Source organism: Pelophylax lessonae (genome assembly GCF_965119305.1).
Source record: "Pelophylax lessonae genome assembly, chromosome: 4".
Classification (NCBI taxonomy): domain Eukaryota; kingdom Metazoa; phylum Chordata; class Amphibia; order Anura; family Ranidae; genus Pelophylax; species Pelophylax lessonae.
Genome location: NC_138771.1, coordinates 408940732 through 408964951, shown reverse-complemented (window position 1 = coordinate 408964951; position 24220 = coordinate 408940732). Strand labels below are relative to the sequence as shown.

The 24220-nt window shown below is 46.6% G+C and overlaps 1 protein-coding gene across 4 annotated transcripts in view; it reads left to right on the top strand.

Moving 5' to 3' along the window:
• Nucleotides 1-24220, top strand: part of MACROH2A1 (macroH2A.1 histone) — a 183189-nt gene that overhangs the window by 27044 nt on the left and 131925 nt on the right. For all 4 annotated transcript variants that reach the window (XM_082257167.1, XM_082257165.1, XM_082257166.1 and 1 more), the window contains exon 2: nt 14179-14374. In XM_082257167.1, the coding sequence (XP_082113293.1) occupies nt 14203-14374 (172 nt within the window). In that variant the 5' untranslated portion in view covers nt 14179-14202. The remainder of the gene's footprint in view (nt 1-14178; nt 14375-24220) is intronic.

Below are 24220 nucleotides of genomic sequence, written 5' to 3'. Positions count from 1 at the left end.
CCTGCTGGAAAATGAAATCAGCATCTCCATAAAGTTGGTCAGCAGAGGGAAGCATGAAGTGCTCTAGAATTTCCTGGTAGAGGACTGCGCTTACTTTAGACTAGATAAAACACAAGGGACCAAGACCATCAGATGACGTGGCTCCCTAAATCATCACTGATTGTGGTAACTTCACACTGGATCTCATGCAACTTGGATTCTGTGCCTCAACTTTTCCTCCAGACTCTAGGACCTTGATTTCCAAATTAAATGCAAAATATACTTTCATCCGAAAAGAGGACTTTAGACCATTGAGCAACAGGCCAGTACTTCTTCTCTTTAGCCCAGGTAAGACGCTTCTGACGTTGTCTCTGGTTTAGGAGTGGCTTGACACAAGGAATGGGACAGTTGTAGCCCAGGGCCTGGATACGTCTGTGTGTGGTGGTTCTTGAAGCACCGACAGCAGCTGTAGTCTACTCCTTGTGAATTTTCCACAGATTCTTGAATGGCCTTTGCTTCACAATACTCTCAAAGCTGTGGTTATCTCTGTTGCCTGTGCACCTTTTTCTGCCACACTTTTTACTTTCACTCAACTTTCCAATAATATGCTTGGATACAGCATATCCTCCTTGTGACCTACCCTCCTTGTTGAGGGTGCCAGTGACTGTCTTCTAGACAACTGTCAAGTTAGCAGTCTTCCCCAGAATTGTTTACCCTACTGAACCAGACTGAGAGACCGTTTAATGGCTCTGGAACCCTTTACAGGTGTTTTGAGTTAATTGGCCCATTAGAGTATGATACCACGAATATTTAACGTTTTCACACTATTCTATTCTAATTTTCTAAGATACTACATTTTGGGTTTTCACTATCTGTAAGCCATAATCATTGAAATTAAAAGAAATAAATGCTTGAAATATATTACTATATGTGTAATGATTCTGTATAATATACATGTTTCACTTTTTGAATTGAATTACTGAAATAAATTAACTTTTTGAAGATATTTACATTTTTTGAGATGCACCTGTATATAGATATATATATGTAAAGTCCTGCATAAATTGTCAATGTTCTATATACAGGAGTTTCTCATGAAAGTAGAATATCATCAAAAAGTTCATGTATGTCAGTAATTCAATTCAAAAAGTGAAACTCATACAGTGCCTTGCGAAAGTATTCGGCCCTCTTGAACTTTGTGACATTTTGCCACATTTCAGGCTTCAAACATAAAGATATAAAACAAATTTTTTGTGAAGAATCAACAACAAGTGGGACACAATCATGAAGTGGAACTAAATTTATTGGATATTTCAAACTTTGTTAACAAATAAAAAACTGAAAAATTAGGCGTGCAAAATTATTCAGCCCCTTTACTTTCAGTGCAGCAAACTCTATCCAGAGGTTCAGGGAGGATCTCTGAATGATCCAATGTTGACCTAAATGACTAATGATGATAAATAGAATCCACCTGTGTGTAATCAAGTCTCTGTATAAATGCACCTGCACTGTGATAGTCTCAGAGGTCCGTTTAAAGCGCAGAGAGCATCATGAAGAACAAGGAACACACCAGGCAGGTCCGAGATACTGTTGTGGAGAAGTTTAAAGCCGGATTTGGATACAAAAAGATTTCCCAAGCTTTGAACATCCCAAGGAGCACTGTGCAAGCGATAATATTGAAATGCAAGGAGTATCAGACCACTGCAAATCTACGAAGCCCTGGCCGTCCCTCTAAACTTTCAGCTCATACAAGGAGAAGACTGATCAGAGATGCAGCCAAGAGGCCCATGATCACTCTGGATGAACTGCAGAGATCTACAGCAGAGGTGGGAGACTCTGTCCATAGGACAACAATCAGTCGTATACTGCAAAAATCTGGCCTTTATGGAAGAGTGGCAAGAAGAAAGCCATTTCTTAAAGATATCCATAAAAAGTGTCGTTTAAAGTTTGCCACAAGCCACCTGGGAGACACACCAAACATGTGGAAGAAGGTGCTCTGATCAAATGAAACCAAAATCGAACTTTTTGGCAACAATGCAAAACGTTATGTTTGGCGTAAAAGCAACACAGCTTATCACCCTGAACACACCATCCCCACTGTCAAACATGATGGTGGCAGCATCATGGTTTGGGCCTACCTTTCTTCAGCAGGGACAGGGAAGGTGGTTAAAATTGATGGGAAGATGGATGGAGCCGAATACAGGACCATTCTGGAAGAAATCCTGATGGAGTCTGCAAAAGACCTGAGACTGGGACGGAGATTTGTCTTCCAACAAGACAATGATCCAAAACATAAAGCAAAATCTACAATGGAATGGTTCACAAATAAACATATCCAGGTGTTAGAATGGCCAAGTCAAAGTCCAGACCTGAATCCAATTGAGAATCTGTGGAAAGAACTGAAAACTGCTGTTCACAAACGCTCTCCATCCAACCTCACTGAGCACGAGCTGTTTTGCAAGGAGGAATGGGCAAAAATTTCAGTCTCTCGATGTGCAAAACTGATAGAGCCATACCCCAAGCGACTTACAGCTGTAATCGCAGCAAAATGTGGCGCTACAAAGTATTAACTTAAGGGGGCTGAATAATTTTGCATGCCCAATTTTTCAGTTTTTTATTTGTTAAAAAAGTTTGAAATATGCAATAAATTTCGTTCCACTTCATGATTGTGTCCCAATTGTTGTTGATTCTTCACAAAAAATTACAGTTTTATATCTTTATGTTTGAAGCCTGAAATGTGGCAAAAGGTTGCAAAGTTCAAGGGGGTCGAATACTTTCGCAAGGCACTGTATATTTTATATAGATGCGTTACACACAGAGTGATATATTTTAAGCATTTCTTACTTTTAATTTTGATGATTATAGAAAATTTGAATATTACATAAGACCAATAAAAAAAAAGTATTTTTAATACAGAAATGTTGGCTTACTGAAAAGTATGTCCATGTACAGTATAATATGCACTCAATACTTGGTTGGGGCTCCTTTTGCATGAATTACTGAATTACTGCATCAATTTGGCATGACATGGAGGTGATCAGCCTGTGGCACTGCTGAGGAGTTATGGAAGCCCAGGTTGCTTTGATAGCAAACTGCGTTATCCCTTCACTGTCACAGCTGCTGCTCTTAACCCCCTCAGTGCAGGAAAATAACTTCAATGAGCAGATCCGACTTCACTGAAGGAAGGTTTTTTTTAGAATAACCAGCATCAGGCAGGGTGTAGGTAATCTTCATTAAGCCTTTTGTACACTGCAGCTTGAAAAAGCTCAGTAAATCATTTTTTTTTTTTTGTTTTTTTTTTTTACTGATCTAAAATGCAGCCCATTATTTACAATGTGCCTGTACACACAGGTGCGTAAATAAGCGCTGCGTATTCTTGAGTAAAAAAAAAAAAAATTAAAAATGGAAAAATCTGTGTCCCCTTAAGTATTTTGCACTGTTATGCACAAATACTCGCAAATGCACACAAACATGAGCATATGTATTAATGAATTTTCCCTAGAAATGTATTGTGCTCGTGAACACGCATACAGTATACGCATGAATACGCGTAAAACAAAGACATGCAATCATGTCCAAAAAAGTAGATGCTCAAACATTAGTACTGTGAACAAGAGGCCTTAAAATTGTATACACACTATACAATTTTCTTTATATTTTTTCCTTTAGAATTACCAAAACCAAATAATTTGAGGTCAGACCTAAACACTTTCAATTTGTATGCAATCAGGCAGGCCCTTGCATTACATAGTTGAAGGTAAAGGGCCATACACACTATAAGATTTTCTGAAGACTTTTTCCTTTAGATTTACCTTTCTATGTAGTGCAAGGGCCTGCCTGATTGCATACAAATTGAAAGTGTTTAGGTTTGACCTCATATTATATGGTTTTGATAAGTCTAAGAAAAAAGTCTTCAGAAAATCTTATAGTGTGTATGGCCCATAAATCTAATGGAAATCTATGAAGAAAAGTTATATAGTGTGTATCCAGCTTTAGTGATAAGTCATGTGATTGCTGCTATATGTGTAAACATTTTTTTTAGTGAACTTCAGCTTGAAAATACACTTGTCACATGGTCTCATAAAGCATATCAAAGCAAGCGAGGTGGCAGAGAGGCAGGTAGGCAAGCAAACTAGTATCTTCATATGGCACAGAAGCTACCTGACATGTAGCTGGGGGGAGTTACTTTGGTTTGGATGACCATGTGTGTGGAATGTTTGATTTAATAGGTATAAACTGAGACACATCCTGTGCATGCATTGTTTGCATCAAAATGAACTAGCAGGTTTCTCAACAGTTGAGAATTCAGTCAAGCCAGTTAGACAAGCTTGTTGGTGAGGTATACAACTGGTCAAATCCAGCAATGTATACTGGTGCGTCATTATATTTCAACTGACAAAATGTGTGCATTTTCCAAAACTGGAATGCATTTGGCCAGACAGTTCAAGGCATATGAACCCTCATGCTACAGATGCACACATCCGTTTTCTGGAAATGACAACCACCATCGACCATTTTACACCCAAAGGGGGAACTTCTCAGTGAAACCCACCACCATGAAAAAAATGTAAGTGCTTGAGATAGGGCTTCTTCATCCATTAGATCATTCAATGAAAGACAGATTGAAAATGGTTGACATTTTCTGAGAATTGTTGTGTAAGGCTAAATTGAGTAAACTCTTGTGTGTGTGTGCAAACACTTGTATTCAAATCTGTGACAGAATTGCAAAGTTTTGACAAATATTCATGTATATGTTTGAAGCTGTATCCTAGCAATGGGTATTTAAGGATTGGAATTTGTGTGCACGTTCCCTCCTTCATTATTACTGCTACAGGAGAGACTGAGTAAACCATTTATTATACAGACTAGAATCTAGTGAAAACCACATCCTTTTATTGTTGGTTAGAACTTATTATAAACGCCTTATTAGGTAACTCAGAAGCCACCGACGGAGTAAGAGAGACTCTGCCTTCTTTCAAAGAGTTCAGGTACCTAGAAACCTATTTATGCGTAACAAAAAGTGTTGCATCAGCAGCTGCAGTTCTGATGAAGAATCTAGAGCAAGAGCTTTTAATGGAGAAGTACAGCCAAAGCTTGATTGGCTGTACTTCTCTTGTGAATCACAGGAGAGCAATTTGTTCTGTACGCTTGTGACCCACGTTGGCTGAGCCAATGCAGGAGCCGGTCCAGGCTAAGGCAAGATTGCAACAATAGAGTCAGGCCTGGACTGACACCCTTTCAGCAAGTTGCTTAGAGCCTGAGCTGGCGGCTCCCACCCCTTGCACAGCCCAGCGCTCCAGTAAGCGGGCGGGGGAAGGGGCAGAGCAGACAGTGGTGACTGGCAGTCACCAGGTCTCTGCTCACAGAGCTCTAAGAGCTGAGCTTTGATCATTTGGTTCTCAGTCTTAGAAACGGCGAGGGACAGATGCAGTATCAGGCCACTGCATCCACCTAGGTAAGTATGATTCAAAAAAATTAAAAAGCAGCAGAACTTCTCTTTTAACAGGACTTGAGATTTGCTGATCAATTTACTTCCCATTCATCATATAGTATATGGTCTTAAAGCATTTGTTACTCCAAAAAAATAAATTTCTCTTACGTCCTCCGACAGTCGCCGCCATCTTCATATTCGTCACAATGGGGTATTAGACTTTGCTCCGTAGGAGTAGCTAGGCAACAGAATATGTCAGTATTAAAGCTTTTAACATATCCCCACCCCAGGGGGTGGTCCCCTCAGTCTATACCCTCCTGCTTCCTGTTTCCTGCTTCAGTTTCAATGTCTAGCTTGTCAGGAGTAGCTGGATGTCTCTATGCTGGGGCATTTTGTCTCAGCCTTCTCTCTTTTTTGATTTTATTTGAGTTTTTTCTCTCTTTCTTTATTTAGCTGTTATTTTTACCAGCAATAGTTAGATCTTCAGGAGAAGAGGATAATGCGGGCTGCGTCTCGGGCTGACTCCCCTGGTCGCAGGTTGTGGGTCAGTGGCTTCTCAGCCCGCCATCGAGCGTTCAGTCAGGTACCGCTCCTGAGTTTTCTGAACGACCCATCCCTGTTCCGTGCAGGGTTGCTAGGGTGAGGTGGCTACCTCACTGGACGCTGTGCGGTTTCTCAACCCACCTTCTGCTGCGTCCTGGATGCGACTCTCCCTGTCTCATGTACAGCGTCTTGTTCGCCTGTGCGGGTCCCCCACGCCATGTAAGAGGTAAGTGTATTCATGTGGGGACCTGTCTGTCTGGGGGGTGTCAGTCTGGGACTGTGTTACCTTGCCCTGTGTTCACACTATTGATGTTTCCCTATCTCTCACACTGCATGCTGTGGGCTGCAAGGAGGGGGGGCTGTGCTGCACTTCTGTGTCAGTCTGAGTGTGTGAACGGCTGTGTGCTGTGGAACTTGATGCTATCATGTTTGGGGCACATTACAGCGCCGCTGCGGCGGTCCACCATGTTCTTTATAACTATGTGGTGTATTTTTATTCCACCTTCATGAGGTGGGGGAGCGGCGGTTTCGGCGCCAAACGGCGCCATTTTGGCTGTCCTCAATCCGGCCGCATGGTACACATGCATGGCGGCCATTTTCTTGTAGCCTCCAATAGGCTTTAATGGAGCGCCCTGAATATCAGCAATTCCTTTTCTGCAGGAGCACCGATCTGGCCAGCAGCAGCGGTCTCTCCAGGTTTTTTCCCCTCTATTCTCTGTATCCTTGCCTGAGTATAACTTCTCCCTGTGGGGGTCCCTGGTGTGGGTGTGCTTGTGTGGCGGTGGGCTACGTTCGCAGCGCCTTATTTAAAGGGGCGGTCACCCATTTTATTTTACTCATTTTGGGGCATGGATTCTCAGGAAAGCAAATTTCCTGTCACATTGGTGGGAAGCCAGGGGACTGCGGTTTTCCCCCTCGGGGGGGGGGGGGGGGATTTGGCTGCGATTGTGGCTAGCCTTGCGACTCAGGTGCAATTGCTGATGGCTGCTCAATCCTCAAAAAGGCCCAGAGTTTTCAATTTCCTCTGATTCAGAGGGTGTTGGTGCTGGGGCTGCTGTTGCTGGGGTCTCCTTGTCGGGGTCCCGTTCCTCCCTGGACCTTGTAGGGTCAGAAATGGAGGCTGAGGTTGAGGGGGTTGATATTCCTCCCCCTGGCTCGTCTGAAGAGCTTGCACTCATGGATGAATTGGTTGCTTCTATCAAGCAAACACTGCGTTTACAGGATGAACCTTGTCCTCCTGCTGCCTTGGCGGCTTATGGGACGCAGAAAAGACGCAAAACATCGCAGGTATTTCCCTGCACTGATGATTTTCAATGCGCTGTAAAGGAACATTGGCGTAATATACGCAAGCCTTTTGCTATACCAAGTAGGTTTAAGCTGCGCTATCCTTTTACGCCCGCTACTGATGAGCGTTGGTGTGTCCCACCTCCGGTGGATCACGCGATAGCGGTTCTGAATAAGCCCACTGCGATTCCTGCTGAGGGTATCCCGGTGTTCCGGGATGCCACGGACAAACGGACGGAGTCCCTTGCCCGTCATGCCTATTCTATTATGGGTTCTATGCTGAAAGCTTTATTTGCTTCACTTATGGCGGCCCAGGCTGTCGCGAGCTGGACGCAGGTGCTTAATCGCGTCCTGGTGGCTGATTCTGCCCTCCAGGCGACTTTGGATATGGTGGATCAAATCCACCAGGGTGTCATGTATTTGTGTGATGCGGACCTGGATATGGTTCCGTTGGCTGCACGTGTACATGGTGTGGCGGTATTGTCTCGCCGTTTTGGTTTGGTTGAAGTGTTGGTCGGTGGACCAATCTTCGCGTAAGACCTTGGCTAATCTGCCCTATGATGGTTCTCGCCTTTTTTGGTGAGTCCCTAGATACGTTAATTAGGGGGATCGCGGGTGGTAAGAGAACGCTCTTACCCTAATCCCACAAGGCTAAGACAGCTCCTGGTAAGAAGCCGTGGACTGGTAAGCAAAAGTCCGGTTCAGCGGCCCACAACAGTGCGGCCTGAAGGGGCGCCCTCACCCGACTCTGGGGTGGGGGGACGCTTGCTCGGTTTCCTTCAGCCATGGCTGTTCCGGGTTCGGGACAGGTGGGTTCAGGAAATCATTCGATCTGGCTACGAGATCGAGTTTCTCTATAGGCCGGAGCGCAGATTTTTTCCCTCAAATCTACTGTCCCCGGAGCGTTTGCGGGATCTGCATCTAGCGGTGCAGGACCTGAGGGCTCAGGGAGTGGTGGTCCCGGTGCCTCATCGGGACAGGTTTCGGGGGTTCTATTCCAATCTGTTCACCGTGCCCGGGAAGGCGGGCAAGGTACATCCGATTCTGGACTTAAAGGCGCTGAACCGCTTTGTGCGGGTGCGCAAGTTCCGCATGGAATCTCTGCGGTCGGTGGTGGCTGCCCTGGTTCCGGGGGAGTTCATGGCTTCCATCGACTTGAAGGATGCGTATCTTCACATCCCGAATTTCGAGGGTCACCAGAGGTACCTTCGATTCGCCATAGCGGAGGATCGCTACCGATTTGTGGCATTGCTCTTTGGTCTCGCCTCGGCTCCACGGGTGTTCACCAAGGTGCGGGCACCGGTTTTGGCTTTGTTGAGAGCCCAGGGCGTCTCTGTCCTAGGGTATCTGGACGATATTCTGGTTCGGTCTGCGACCGGCCAGGGTCTGGAGAAGGCTCTGTCCGTTACGATGCAGTCTCTGCAGGAGTTTGGTTGGACGATAACTTTTCCAAAGTCAGCACTGTGCCCATCGGTTCGTCTCCCTTACCTGGGAATGGTTCTGGACTCTGTCCAGGCGAAGGTCTTCCTACCGGGCGACAAACTCAGGACTCTTCACGTCCACTCGGACGTGCATGAAATGTCTGGGATTGATGGTCTCGGCTTTCGAGGCGACCGCGATCTCTGGATCCGGATTTCGTTGGGCCATCGCACCAGAAGGGTTCTTCTGTGGTGGCTCCTGTCCCCGCCGGTGTCGGGGCAAGTCTTTTCGTCCTCTCTCATGGACGGTGGTCACCACGGATGCCAGCCTGTCGGGCTGGGGTGGTGTTCTGGGCGTTCTGTCCGCCCAGGGAACTTGGTCGGAGGGGGAATCCTCCCTTCCGGTCAGCATTCTGGAATTGCGTGCGATGATTCTCTGCCTTCAACGTTGGCCGGACAGACTGCAGGGCTGTCCGGTTCGGGTGCAGACGGACATTGCCACGGCGGTGGCTTACGTCATTCGCCAAGGGGACACCAAGAGGGCCCGGGTGGCTCGGGAAGTGGCCGACATTCTGTCTTGGGCCGAGACGCATGTCCCGGCGATATCGGCGGTTCACATTCCAGGGGTTGGAGAACTGGCGGGCGGATTATCTGATGCCGCCAGTCCCTGGACCAGGGGGAATGGCCCCTCCGTCCGGGTGTTCTCCAGATGTTGTGCGCGACGTGGGGTCTTCCGGAGGTGGACCTGTTCGCGTCTCGTCTGTACAGCAAGGTGTACAGTTTCGTGGCAAGGCCACGCGATCCTCGGGCAGACGCGTCAGACGCGTTGGTAGCTCCGTGGCATCAGTACCGACTGATGTATGCGTTTCCACCGTTTCAATTGCTGCCCAGGTTCCTTCGCAGGTTGGTCTCGGAACCAAAACACGGTGATTCTTGTGACACCGGACTGGCCTCGCCGGTCCTGGTACGCAGACCTCGTGCATTTGGCGGTCGACGCCCCGTGGCGTCTGCCTCTTCGGGAAGATCTCTGGTCTCAAGGGCTGATATTTCATCCTGCCTTGCAGTCGCTGGCCTTGCCGGCCTGGCTGTTGAAACCGAGGCCCTGAGGGATAGGGGTCTCTCCCCTGAGGTCATTCACACTTTAATCGACGCGAGGAATTTTTCCTCGGGGTAGGTCTTTTACCGTATTTAGGAGGCCTATTTTGCCTGGTGTGAGTTCAGGGGGTCTTCACCTCGCCCGTGGTCGGTGTCTGGGGTGTTGTCCTTCCTTCGAAAGGGTGTTGACAGCGTTTGGCGCTGGCTATGATCAAGGGTCAGGTGCCTGCGATGGCCGTTCTTTTTTCAACGTCCGGTGGCATCTATCTCCTTGATTGGCATTGTTCGGGGGCATCTGGTCCCTCCTAGGAGGGTGCCTCTGCCTCCTTGGGACTGGAATCTTGTTCTGTCCGTGTTACAACATGGTTCTTTTTTGAACGGATCGGGTAGATCTCGTTGTCTATGTTGTCCTAGAAGGTCACCTTTTTTGGTGGCGATCAATTCGGCTCGCAGAGTGTCGGAGCTGGCAGCCTGTCCTGCCATTGTCCGTATCTGGTCAATCACTTGGTTAAGGTGGTCTCGCGACCTAACCCTTCTTTTTTTCCGAAGAGGGTTTCGGAATTTCACCTCAATGAGGACATTGTCTTGCCTTCGCCTTGCGCGAAGTCTAAACATTCGGAGGAGGTGGTGTTGCACTCCTTGGATGCTGTTCATGGCGATTGGGGTTTACCTAAAATCGTCTGAATCTTTTCACAAGTCGGATTCTTTGTTTGTCCTTCCGGGGGTCCTCGGAAGGGTGTGGCGGCGTCGGCTTCTGCCGTCGCCAATTGGTTCAGACAGGCCGTTGAACAGGCCTATGCTTTGCGGGGAAAAGTTTCCCTTATGCCTGTGAGGGCGCACTCTACCAGATCTCTGAGTACGTCTTGGGCCTGTCGTCATGGGGCTTCTGTGGCCCAGGTGTGTGGGGCGGCGACTTGGTCGACCGTGCACACCTTCACTCTGTTCCGCAGAGTGGATGTTCAAGCATCGGCAGATGCTTCCTTTGGCCGCAAGGTTCTTAGTGCGGCGGTCCCTTAGGGTCCCTGGTTTTGGTCCTTTGGGCTGTTTGGGATTTCTTTGTATCCCTGGGTTATTTGTTTTTTTCCTGGGTTATTGCTCCCGTTGAGCAAATTTTTTCTCGTGTTGCCCAGCTGGTTTCCTTCCTTTGGTAAGGTTACTTTCTTGATGTGGAGACTGCGTTGCCTTTAGGCGCGGCTGCGTTTCCCACCCCTCATGTTTGCACTGCTTTGGGACGTCCCCATTGTGACGAATATGAAGATGGCGGCGACTGTCGGAGGACGTAAGAGAAAACGGAATTTTTGTAAAATCTTACCTGTAAAATTCCTTTCTCTGAGTCCTCCGACAGTCGCCGCCCCCGCCCCTCTTTTGGGGTTTAGGTACTCTACTGCTATTCCACTGAAACTGAAGCAGGAAACAGGAAGCAGGAGGGTATAGACTGAGGGGACCACCCCCTGGGGTGGGGATATGTTAAAAGCTTTAATACTGACATATTCTGTTGCCTAGCTACTCCTACGGAGCAAAGTCTAATACCCCATTGTGACGAATATGAAGATGGCGGCGACTGTCGGAGGACTCAGAGAAAGGAATTTTACAGGTAAGATTTTACAAAAATTCCGTTATTCTGTTCCTTTAAAGCATGTAATGCAGCACAGTGCTTGTGCTGTGTAATTTGGCACCCCGTATTACCTAAAAAACATGGCTGATCCTGCCAGCACTGTTCTCCCCTGAGGCCAAGAAACTCACATACACCAGTGATTTGTGGTGCTATTCAAACACTAGTTACCACAACCCCTCTGACATTAAGAGCCGGTTCACATAGGGGCGACCCGACTTGCCGGGGCAACCTGTGAAGTCGCGGTGCACAACGCGCACCGCGACCTCGGAGCGACATGCACGGACTTCATTTAATTGAAGTCAATGCAGGTCGCTCCAGGTCGCCCCAAAGTAGTACAGGACCCTTTTTCTAAGCCGGAGCGACTTGTGTCGCTCCTATTAGAACGGGTCCTGTGCTAATCTATGGCAGGCGACCAGGTCGCCTGACAAGTCGCCCCAGTGTGAACCGGCTCTAATAATTTGTCAGCTATTCTGCTACTGGTGAAGTAATTTTCCAGCTATTCTCTTACAGAGCCCCACTGACATCAATGTTTTAGTTGGCTATTCTTCCACTGGGGAGCAACTAACCCACTGACACCAATGATTTGCAAGCTATTTTCCCTCTAGTGGCCACACTCTACTGACACCATTGAGTTAGAAGGCGGCTTTTCCAATGGGGGCAACTAATTTGCTGACACCACTGATTCAGTGGCTATTCTCCTACTAAGGGGCAGCTATTTGTCTTTTTTCATTGTGTTCTTTTTTTTGTTGTTATGTCTATTTAACCACTTCAGTACCTGCTGCTTTTACCCCCTTCCTGCCAAGGCCAATTTTTAGGTTTCAGCGCTGTTGCAATTTGAATGGCAATTGTACGGTCATGCAACACTGTACCCATATGAAATTTCTATAATTTATTTCACACAAATAGAGTTTTCTTTTGGTAGTATTTATTCGCCATTCTTTTTTTTTTTTTTTTTTTGCTAAATAAAAAAAAAGAGGCCAAAAATCTTGAAAGAAAACACATTTTTCTTCATTTCCATTATAAGATTTTGCAAATATATAATCTTTCTTTCTCTAAGTTTGTAATAAAACCTCCCCCTTTGAATTCACACTTAAAAAAATGTAAAAGCCAGCATTAGTAAGATTAGTAGGTCTGCACGCTGTCTCTCACTGCATGTTGGTATCCCCATGATTACTGTGATTCTGGAATCAGGCAGCGTACTGACGTCACTCTGGATAGTCGTATGGTTCCACCCTCAGTGGGAGCCATTATAACTCTTGTTTGATGGATCACTGAAGAATCTGCCAACAGTCCAAAGGATGAATCGCCTATATCAAAAACTGGCCTTTTATTGTGGCCAGTCTAAAGCCCCGCACACACGCATCAAAAATTGGCAGGGAATTTTCATCCAACGTCCGATCGGCCGATTTTCGGCTTGTTAGTATGATGCTTCCGACAACCAACTCCGACTTTTCGGCCGAAAAAAATCTGGTGTGCAGACTATAAAATTTTTGTTGGCCGTCAAAACACGGCCGATTTTCATGTAGTCAGTACAGATTTCGACAGGGAAAAATCTTATGAGCAAGACAACACAAAGAAAGCAAACCAATACATGACATCACTTCAGAAGCAGATTTTTGTTGGGCGAGAAAATTCGTGTGCAGTCTAGGCACATTCCAACCAACAAAACACAACTCTGGACAAAAGACGGACGATCGGTCGGCCGATAATCGTTGCGTGTGTACGGGGCTTAAGGCACACCTGTGCAATAATCATGCTGTCTAATCAGCATCTTGATATGCCACACCTGTGGGGTGGATGGATTATCTCGTCAAAGGAGAAGTACTCACTTAGGGCTCTTTCACACATTATGTCCGTCAAACGGACTCAGTTTTTCTCAGCGGGGGATCAAGCCGCCGATCCCCCGCTGAGCAGAAAGATGACAGCTGTGTCTCCGCGCTGTGTGCGGAGACACAGCTGTCAGTTCCCCATGCATCTCTATGGGGGGATCCGATGGGAACGGACCGTCGGTCCGTTCTCATCCGATCCCATCCCATCCGCTGGACGGATGGAAAATAGGGTTTCCATCCGTCCAGATTTGACAGATCGGATCAGGTCGGATGTCAGCGGATGTGTCTCCGCTGCCATCCAATGCCCAATAGGAATGCATGGGGAGACCGTTCAGATCCGCCAAAAAAACGGACAGGCGGATCTGAACGGTCCGCCTGTGTGAAAGGGGCCTAACACTGATTTAGCCAGATTTGTGAACAATATTTGAGAGAAATGGGCCTTTTGTGTACATAGAAAAAGTCTTAGATCTTTGAGTTCAGCCCATGAAAAATGGGGGCAAAAACAAAAGTGTTGTGTTTTTATAATTTTGTTCAGTGTATATTTTTATATTTGTTTTTTTTACTGTTGGGGCATGGAAGGTTTTAAAATAATTTACAGGGCCTTGGTCTCATTAAGGTTGAGAACCACTGTCGAAGAGGACCAAAGAGTTGATCTATGTCCTGCTGGTTCCATTTACTGGTAGACCTATGGCAAATGCCCTTGTTGCATATATCATCAAATTGCTTTATGCGTACTTTGTACAAATTGAATTTCAATAATTGGCAGGCAAAACTGATATCTATTACAACTGCAGTAGACCGTTATTAGTACGCATTGACATTATGTTGTTCTTTAAAACCAAATAGAACCTGTTTTTAGTAGTAACAAATGTTTTTGGAAGGGATAAATCAATTTCTTCTGTTTCTGTACACTTTTTTATTTGCTATAGATGTGTTTTACTTTAATTTAGGAGAGCACTCATATGTTTTTTTTTTTTTTTAAAGCAACTATAGTGTGATAACACCAGGATGTCGAGCAGAGGTGGGAAAAAGAAGACCACAAAGACCTCAAGGTCTGCAAAGGCTGGGGTTATATTCCCAGTGGGAAGAATGCTGCGGTATATAAAGAAAGGTCATCCAAAATACAGGATTGGAGTTGGGGCTCCTGTGTATATGGCTGCTGTGCTGGAGTATCTGACTGGTGAGTATTGCAGGCAGTATGTTTAGGACAACATGAACTGCAAGGTTTAATTACATAGTTACATAGTAGTTGAGGTTGAATAAAGACAACAGTCCATCCAGTTCAACCTGTGTAGGTGTGTGTGGACGTATTCATTTCCCATACCCCTGAATGTTTTGATCTTGGAGATGTATGTCCAAGAGTCTTTTAAAAGTAGCCATACTCCCTGCAGTTAGTTGGAAGAAAGGTCCACAATCTTATTGCCCTTACTGTAAAAAATCCCTTGCGTAGCCTGAGGTTAAATCGCTTCTCTTCTAATCGCATTGTATGGCCTCGTGTCCTCTTACATTCCTTGTGACTGAATAGTTTTCATTCTATGCTAAGATGACCGTTGAGGTATTTGTCAATCGCTATCATTGCTCGTCTAGGTCTAGGGGACTTGGTAAAGCAGTTTTTACTTACCTCATCCTCCACATTTCTAGCAGTCAGCGCTGTCCTCTACTCCCCTGTGCTTTGGCTTGTGCATCCTCATGTCCAATACAGGAGAATGGGCCATGTAATGTACTTGGAGGAGCAGAGGATTGGGTGAGTAAAATTGCTTTCTCTTTCGTTCATTGACGGACACAGCTCCTGATTCTTCTTAACCATTGGGTTATACTGCCTCCTACAGGAGTAGGACACTAGGCAGGAAAAAGCTTGACTACCCCTATGGGCAGTTCCAGGGGGTTTACACCCACTCTCAACTATAGGCACTCCATTTTTTTCTGCCTAGTAAGGACCACGTTACTTGCTGGGATCTTCGGTCCCTTGCAATGTTTTCCTTTTTAAATTGAATTTTTTCCTATCTTAGTTTTTCGTTCCTGTGAGAATCTATAATCAACTGCCGGACTGGACAACGGACTGGATATTTTTTCACAAGATCCAGAGGGTTCCCTCAGTCTGGCCAGCGAGCAAACGCAGGCCTCAGCTCCACGCTAGGTCGGCCGTGACATAGCCCCACTGGACAGGGGGCTGGCCTGTGAGTTAAATGTCTCGCGAGGGCGCATACGACCTTGCCTCGGCATGAGTCCCAGCGTTCCTCCTGGCCGACAGCCCCCAATCTCGATGGAGCGGCGGTCTGTCAGGAGCAGTGCCCACCCTGTTCCTGGTATAGTAAGTAGCTGTTCCCCTTCTACCCTTGGAGGGTTTTGGGGTGGACGTGGGCCCCTCCCTTGGACGGTGGGATCCCCGGGTTCTCCTCCTTCTCCCCAGCCCCTCTAAAATTTCGGTGGTCACTGTGGGTCTTCCACGGCTTTGCGGCCCACTGGTCGGGAGCTATGTGGGGCAGCCCCACCCTCTGTTTGGGCATCGCCCCCCCCCTCTACTGCCCCTAGGTGGTCAGCTCCACTGGGGCTCGCGCCCAAGCAGCTGGGCGTCCATGATAATTTAGGCCACGGCTTGCAATATACTAGGCCACCGCTTGCGGCCTACTAGGTCATGCAGCCGAGTTGGGTGCCTGCGTTGGGAGGTGGCCCTAGTGAGATTAGCTGAAGCCCTTGTTCTACTTATGGGTGTCTGCCTGGCTGGAATCCGGGCACTTGCGGCTGGGCCTCCACAAAAATTTAGGCCGCGGCTTTCTAGGCCATGCGGCCAGCTTGGCACCTCCCTTGGAAGGGGTGGCGCTGTGGGGCCGGTTTATTTTTTTATGGCAGCCATGCCGCCATTATTGTGTAGGGAACCTGCCCCTTTTTAGAGCTGCAGGACCATCAGGGTACCCTGCCTGCGCGTCCGCGTCATAGTGGACGTCTCCCTTTTAGGGGGCTATTTCCTATTATGCGGGCCTCTGTGGAGGGGCTCGGAGGGCGACCCCCCTTGTTTTTTTTGCAGGATCCTGTAGGTGGTCCATTCGTGGGCGACCCTCCCCTGATTGTTATGTGTTCCGGGTAAGCTAAATATATAGTGCCCCCCATCCTCCCCTGTCTCATCAGATCCTGAATCTGCTTTCGGCCACTGCGGACGCAAGTCACTCTACTGTTTGTGTCCAATCACCCTGAGAGTTCAGATAGTGAGGAGGATTCCTCTGCTCCTCTAGCTGCGCATGAGAAGGCACTGGTGGATGCACTGATTGTGTCATTGCATGAAATTTTAAAAATTGAGGATTTGGCTGATGCTGTGTAGGAGGTGCAGGTCCCTTTTGGCACCCAAAGTTCCTCCAAAGCAGCGAGGGCGTTCCCCTTTTAGTGGACTCGCCGGTTTCCAGGTTAAATAAAGCTATCTTAATTCTGGTTGAGGAGTTCCCTGGCATTTAAAGATCTGGCTGATAGGAGGGCAGAGGCTCTGGCCCGCTATATGTTCACTATGGCTGCTTGGGCACTTAGGCTCGTATTTACTATTGCCGGGTGTCGCAAACTCTGACCGAGTGGGCTTATCTGATCTCCCCCTTGCAGGGGACCGCCTGTTTGGATTTTCCTTGGATGACATCATTAAGGGTCTTACAGGGGGGAAGAGTACTCTTCTTTCACACGCTACCAAGGGCAAGGAGCCCCGACGTAGACTGGGCCATTGTTCTCGGCTTATAAGAGGCCTTTTCGTCCCTCAGGGTATTTAAGAGATCAAAGCCCCTCAGGGCTTTCACCAAAGTTCCAAGAGGACCTAATTTGGCAGGCCCCTAGCAGGCTCTTCCAGACCTGCGGACAAGGCTCCCTTTACCCATATCTGGGGTGTGGGGAAGTCTTTGCTGGTTTCCGGATCCGTGGACCTCCTTGATACAGGACAAGTGGGTCCACTAAGTATTTCGGTCTGGCTACAAGATCGAGTTTATGTCTTATCCTCTGGAAAGGTTCTTCCTTCCAACCTGCACTTGTCCCCAGATCGCTTATGGGGTCTCTTTTGGACAGTGCAAGAGTTGTTACTTCAAGGGGTGATTTTTCAGAACGTTTTTAGTGGTTTTACTCAAACCTCCAGTTCCCAGGAAAGAAGGCAAGGTACGTCCATTTCTGGACCTCAAGGCGCTAAACTGCTTTGTACCGAATGTAGTCTATTCGCACTGTAGTGGCGTTCCTACATCAGGGGGATTTTCTCGCTTCTGTTAACATCAAGGGTGCCTACTTTCACATTCCAATATGTGCCAGTCACCATAGCTTTCTCCGCTTTGCCATGGGCGAGGAGCATTATCAGTTTGTGGCGTTACTCTTTGGTCTCGCCTCCGCTCCTCGGGTCTTCACAAAAGTTTTGGCCCCGGTGCTAGCATTGTTGCTCGGTACTGGGGTGCCTGGGCGATCTTCTTCTGTAAGCGGAGTCTTTGACTGCTCTGATGGACAACTTGGAGATTACTCTGCGAACTCTGAGGGAGTTTGGGTGGATTCTGAACTTTCAGAAGTCTGCTCTGGTTCCGTCCACAAAACTGGACTATCTAGGTCTGACTCTGGACTCGGCCTTAACCAGAGTGTTTCTTTCTCTGGAAAAACTGCAGACATTGCAGGAGGCAATTCAGCTTCTGTTGTCCAGCAGACGACCATCCCTCCGGGCTTACATGCGGGTGCTGGACCTGATGGTGTTTACCTTCGAGGCGGTTCCATTTGCACAGTTCCACATGAGATCTCTGCAAAAAGAGATTGTGGTGAAATGGGATAAGAATCCACGGTCTGTAGAGGTGGCTTCGTTCTCCATGACTTCGACAGGGAAGATACTTTCTCCCCCTGTACTGGACGGTTGTCACCATGAATGCCAGCCTGTCCGGGTGGGGAGGTGTCTTAGGCACAGATTGTGCTCAGGGGGTCTGGACTTTGCAAGAGTCCAGACTGACAATTAATCAACTGGAACTCAGAGTGATCAGACTTTGTCTGGAGCATTGGACAATTCGTCTTCAGGGGTGTCCAGTATGAATGCAATTTGACAATGCCTAGGCCGTGGTCTATGTCAATCACCAAGAGGGCACAAGAAGTGTCCTGGTGGCTGGGGAAGTAGCGGCATTCTAAGGTGGGCAGACCGATTTGTTCCAGCTCTCTCTGCTGTACACATTCCAAGGAAGGTACAGAGGTTTGTGGAAAGGTCTCAGGATCCTCTAGCCGACGACACAGACACATTAGTGGCTTCTTGGAGTCAGTATCTTCTGATTTACGCCTCCCCCCCCCTCTAAAACTTCTGCCAAGACTCATGTGCAGGATCGAGGCAGAAGGGATTCCGGTCATTCTAGTGGCTTCAGACTGGCCTCGCAGGTCTTGGTACGCCAATCTGGTATGGCTGTTTGCCGATGCTCCTTGGAGACTTCCTTGAAAGCCAGGTGCTGAAGGATAGAGGTTTGTCTGAAACAGTGATTCCTACGCTGTTAAAGGCTAGAAAATCTGCCTCTAGGAAGATCTACCATCGTACTTCCAAGACATATCTTTATCCAGGGAGTTCGACACTTGGCTCCTCCAGTACAGACTCCATTGCCGCCGTGGGACCTCAGTTTGGTGTTGTAAATTCTTCTGAAACCTCCCTTTGAAAATATTCAGGAGGTTCCCCTGCTTACATTGTCCCAGAAAGAGACATTTTGGTGGCTATTTGTCAGCCACAGGTGTGACCAGAAATGTGTGAACTGCCACAGAGAATATCAGGCACAAATATAGTGTAAAAGAATATAATTTATTTAAAAATAAGTGAATATCAGAAATGTAAACACACCTCCAGAAAACTACAACTGTGTAAATCAAACCAGATAACCAAACAATAGTGACACACAGGGAACAACTGCTCAAACCAAATATATACAGAAAACAGGATAAACGAATCGTAATCATAACAGAGCCGGGGTCATACATGGAAGATCAAGCGGAGGGAGCTGGGAACAAGACAGAACAGGGAGAGGGTAACAGGAGACGGAGTAAGCAGGTAGGAAGGAATCAGGCTGCAGGGTCAGGATCAGAGTCCAGGATCAGGATGCAGGGACACAGGACCGCAGGTCAGGAGCACATGAAGACAACACCAAGGCAGTGAGGAAGAGCATGCACATGGTTTAAATACACTTCCTGCGACCAGCATCAGCCTATGGATCTAGGAGCTACAGTGCCACCAGCAGGTTTCGGAGCTGGCGGCGCTGTCTTGTCATTCACCTTACCTGGTGGTTCACAGAGATAAGGTGGTTCTTCATCCCTGTCCATTGTTTCTTCCAAAGGTTGTCTCTGATTTACATTTGAAGACATTGTGTTGCCTTTCCTATGTCCCAGGCCTAAACATCCTAAGGAAATTGCCTTGCATTCCCTGGATGTGGTTCAGACTCACTATTTGTACTCATGGATGGACCTCAGAAAGGGTTGGCTGCTTCTGCTGCAACCATTTCCATATGGATCAGACAGACAGTGATTCAGGCCTATTCAATTAGGGGTCAGGTTCCTCCTTTCCCTGTTACTCTACTCAGGCGCTTATTACCTCCGGGTTCTTCCGTCATCAGGCATCAGTGATGCAGGTTTGCTAGGCGGCCATCTTGGGGTCGTGTGTGCACACTTTCACAAAGTTTTAGAAAGTGGATGTGTTGGAATCTGTGCTGGAATTGTGACAGTTTCCTGGATTTGCACTGAGTCACTTTTCACAAGTCACTTTATAGTTATATTTTTTGCTGCTATATATATGTTTTTTTCCTGAGGATTGAGAGTCTATTAATTTATTGAGTTAGTGTGGGTGATATTATTTATCACTGATGTATGCACATTGGTCACATTAACTATATAGTATTTAATAAATATAAGGTGCTGTTCACTACTATATATTTATTTTCAATAGAGTTGCTATTATATATTTTTTTGCACTATGACACCTTAATTTTAGATTATTTCACCTTATACACTCTGTCACTTTATTTTTTATCTCTTTGAACAATAATTGTGTATTTATCATATGCTGTATTAACAGACATTTAGTTTCTCGGATCACCAGGCAGCGCCACACACCTCCCCCTCATTACCTATTCCGTTATATACCCCTAGCGGGACTATATACAGGTGGTAGGCTGCAGCCAGCTATACACATCCTTGGCGTGGATTTTTTATTATAGAATTGCAAAAATGAGCTATAGAAATAGCAGCCACAGTATTTTTCTCAGCACAGGTTTCTTTAGCATCTCAAAAACCATATATAATGCAGCTTGACTAACCTTTTTTTCAGAAACGTCATTCTCATGTTACTTCTTTACCTTTTACTGGTTTTATATTTCTGGTAAAGAATTGACTGCTGTCAAGCTGTCTGGGTAAAGAGTGGTAATGCAGGCACTAGTCGGGAGGAGTGCTTCAGGGAAACATGCCCCTTCCACTGTGTAACACCTATCAAATGTTCTGCAATTGTAATGTTACTATGAATGAGAGAGAAGGTGTCTGTGACCTTACTGTTCTAGCTCGGGCTTCTGTACATAGTGGTCACAAACATTCATCTGCATCTGTGCATGGATGTCAGTATGGGAAACTGCAAGTGATTTTAGATAAAAGCTCTGAAATTCAAAGGTATTTAATACATTTTACAATATAGTTAGGCCTCAGATATACAAATCCGACTTTGCTTGGGTTGTTGTTACAGATGAGCTTTTAGGTCTGTAGAGATTAGGGATTGAGTTTCAGGTTTACAGCTGCCCCCAAAGGTTCACTGTGAAGTTCAAAATTTGTGAGACTGGGAATTTTTTTGTAAACATAATGCACTGCATGGCCTTTAAGTCATGACCAGCAGGGTTTAAAGGGTCAATATAAGATGACTTTTGGATCAGCCAGACCCTAAAAGGGGGTTTCAGAGCAGCTATAGTGTCAGTATATTGGAAAATGCTGTAGGGAGAGGATAAGGTGCAAAGAGAAACTGCATAGGAAGAGTTAAGATGCATTAGGATCATTTAGGAAACTGTACTGTCTTTGTATACTAAGGACATCATATACTGTCAGGTTATACTGCTGCCTACAAGAGGATTTGACACTGCCAAACAGAAAATCTGTGAGCCAGCCAAGACATTTTCTTCTCAGCTCTCCTTAGAAAAGTCCAACATAATTTTTTGCTACCATTATTTTCTTCTTAATTTTTTTCTTCAATCAAAATTCTTCTTTTCAGCGCTGCTTGAGATGGTGCCTACATGGCACTAAAGCCTAGCTTTAGAGTGCCACACCCAAACCATACTAGACTGGACGTTGTAAGGCTAGCCTTGAAGTGACAGTTGGGCACTGGGTTCTGCGTCAGGCAATTTCCAGACCTGTTTTTGATAACAAGTTTGCTGCTGCCATTGCCACATTGCTTACCTGTTTCCCAAGACTCTGAAATGGCTGATTGGGCTGAGCGTTGGGAATTACCTCATTTTGGGACTGTTCTGCACCTGTAAAATTCCTGCTTTCCAATGTTCTACCATGTAAGGGGTCAACACTGAGAGATTGAGTACTGGCTTCATTTGCTGGGCAGATTGTCCAGTGGACTCCACCCAGCTTTGAGGAAACATCTTCCTACTGCTGCTTCTGCATTTCAAGAGCCACAGTGAACTCCAATCTCCCCTAATTTCTACTGCTAAGTTTACAGGAACTTTCTCGCCGCCAGCCATCCGACCTTCACCAGCTACCCGCTGTCAGGGTTTTTATGATTACCTAACCTTGAAATAACTTGCTATTAGTGTTGCACCGAAATTAAAATTCGGGTGCCGAAACCTAAAATTCAGGATGCACTTGGCCGAAAACCGAAACAGACAATTTTAATAAAAAATTGCCTATTTTCGGACAATGTTTTCCGGCAGCCGATAAATTGGTGCATCTATACTTTCTATTCTGAGGGGACCCCTGCTAAAAATTACTATTTCTCTTACGTCCTCCGACAGTCACCGCCATCTCCATATTCGTCACAATGGGGTATTAGACTTTGCTCCGAAGGAGTAGCTAGGCAACAGAATATGTTAATATAAAAGCTTTAACACATCCCACCCCCAGGGGGTGGTCCCCTCAGTCAATACCCTCCTACTTCCTGTATCCATACCTCAGTTTCAATGTCTAGCTTGTCAGGAGTAGCTGGATGTTTCTATGCTGGGGCATTTTGTCTCAGCCTTTCTCTTTTTGGATTTTTGTTTGAGTTTTTTTCTCTCTCTTTACTTAGCTGTTGTTTTTGTCAGCGTTAGTTAGTTCTTCTGATGAAGAGGATTCGTGCGGGCCGGGTCTCGAGCTGATCCCCCTGGTCGCAGGTTGTGGGTCAGTGGCTTCCCGGCCTTCCATCGAGCGTTCAGCCAGGTAACGCTCCTGGCACAGTGAACGACCCATCCCTGTTCGGTGCAGGGTTGATTGGTGGGGTGGCTACCTCACTGGACGCTGTGCGGTTTCTTAACCCCGATTTTGTGCGTCCTGGATGCGACTCTCCCTGCCTCATGTGCAGCGGCTTGTTTGCCTGTGCGGGTTCCCCACGCCATCTAGGAGGTAAGTGTATTTATGTGGGGACCTGTCTGTTTGGGGGGTGTCAGTCTGGGACTGTGTAACCCTGCCTGTGTTCACACTGTTAAATTCCCTATCTCTCTGACTGCATGCTGTGGGCTGCAAGGAGGGGGGGCTGTGCTGCACTGCCTGTGTCAGCCTGTGTATGTGTGACTGGCTGTGTGCTGTGGGGCATGATCATATCGTGTTTGGGGCACATTACAGCGACCGCTGAGGCGGTCCGCCATGTTTTTACGACATTATGGTGTTTTTTTTTAATCACCTCACTGAGGTGGAGGAGCGGCGGTTTCGGCACCAAACGGCGCCATTTTGGCTGCACTCGCTCCGGCCGCATGTTTACACTGATGGCGGCCATTTTCTTGTAGCCTTCCATAGGCTTTCATAGAGCGCCCTGCATGTCAGCATTTCCTTTTCTCCTGAGCCACCGATCGAGGCAGAAGCAGCAGTGGTCTCTCCAGGTTTTTACCTCCCTATCCCTGTGACCAATTGGTGACGAATATGGAGATGGCGGCGACTGTCGGAGGACGTAAGAGAAAACTGAATTTTTGTAAAATCTTACCTGTAAAATTCCTTTCTCTGAGTCCTCCGACAGTCGCCGCCCCCGCCCCTCTTTTGGGGTTGGTTGTATACTCTACTGCTATTCCACTGAAACTGAGGTATGGATACAGTAAGTAGGAGGGTATTGACTGAGGGGACCACCCCCTGGGGGTGGGATGTGTTAAAGCTTTTATATTAACATATTCTGTTGCCTAGCTACTCCTTCGGAGCAAAGTCTAATACCCCATTGTGACGAATATGGAGATGGCGGCGACTGTCGGAGGACTCAGAGAAAGGAATTTTACAGGTAAGATTTTACAAAAATTCCGTTATCTACAACTCATGATACATTAGTGTGATGGTCAGTGTGAAGAATGCTCCTTACACTCCTGGTCATTGGGAAGAATTCACCCTTACAGATAGCTAAAAAAGGTCATTGGTATCAGTGGAAACTTATCTGAGAGGCAGAAATTGCTCATTGCTCAAGGAACCCCTAGCAACCTCTGGAGGAACCCTAGTTGAGAAACCCTGATCTAGACAATCTGACATGTATCAGCTTATATGTCTGAACTCTTATTTGTAATGTGTTACTTGTTCCTCCTGTGTCATTCACAACATTTTTAACAGTAGTAAGGTCTGCTTATACAGTTACAGTTTACCCCTTCCCCAGAAATACGGTCATTTTAACAGAAACTGCATTTTTTGCAGAATTAGATAAAGTATGGTAATTCTTTCTGTTATGAGTAATTTTGCTTAAAGCGGAACTTCACCTGATACACTTCACAGGTCCCAGGAAACTGCAAGACCATACAGAAAGTGCAGCGTACCTCATCTTAAAGCAATAAATCTAGCTAGCCAGAACCACCTCTGGAGGGAGTCTATTCCACATTTTCACAGATCTCATTGTGAAAAAAAACCTTTCCATATATGGAGACTAAAG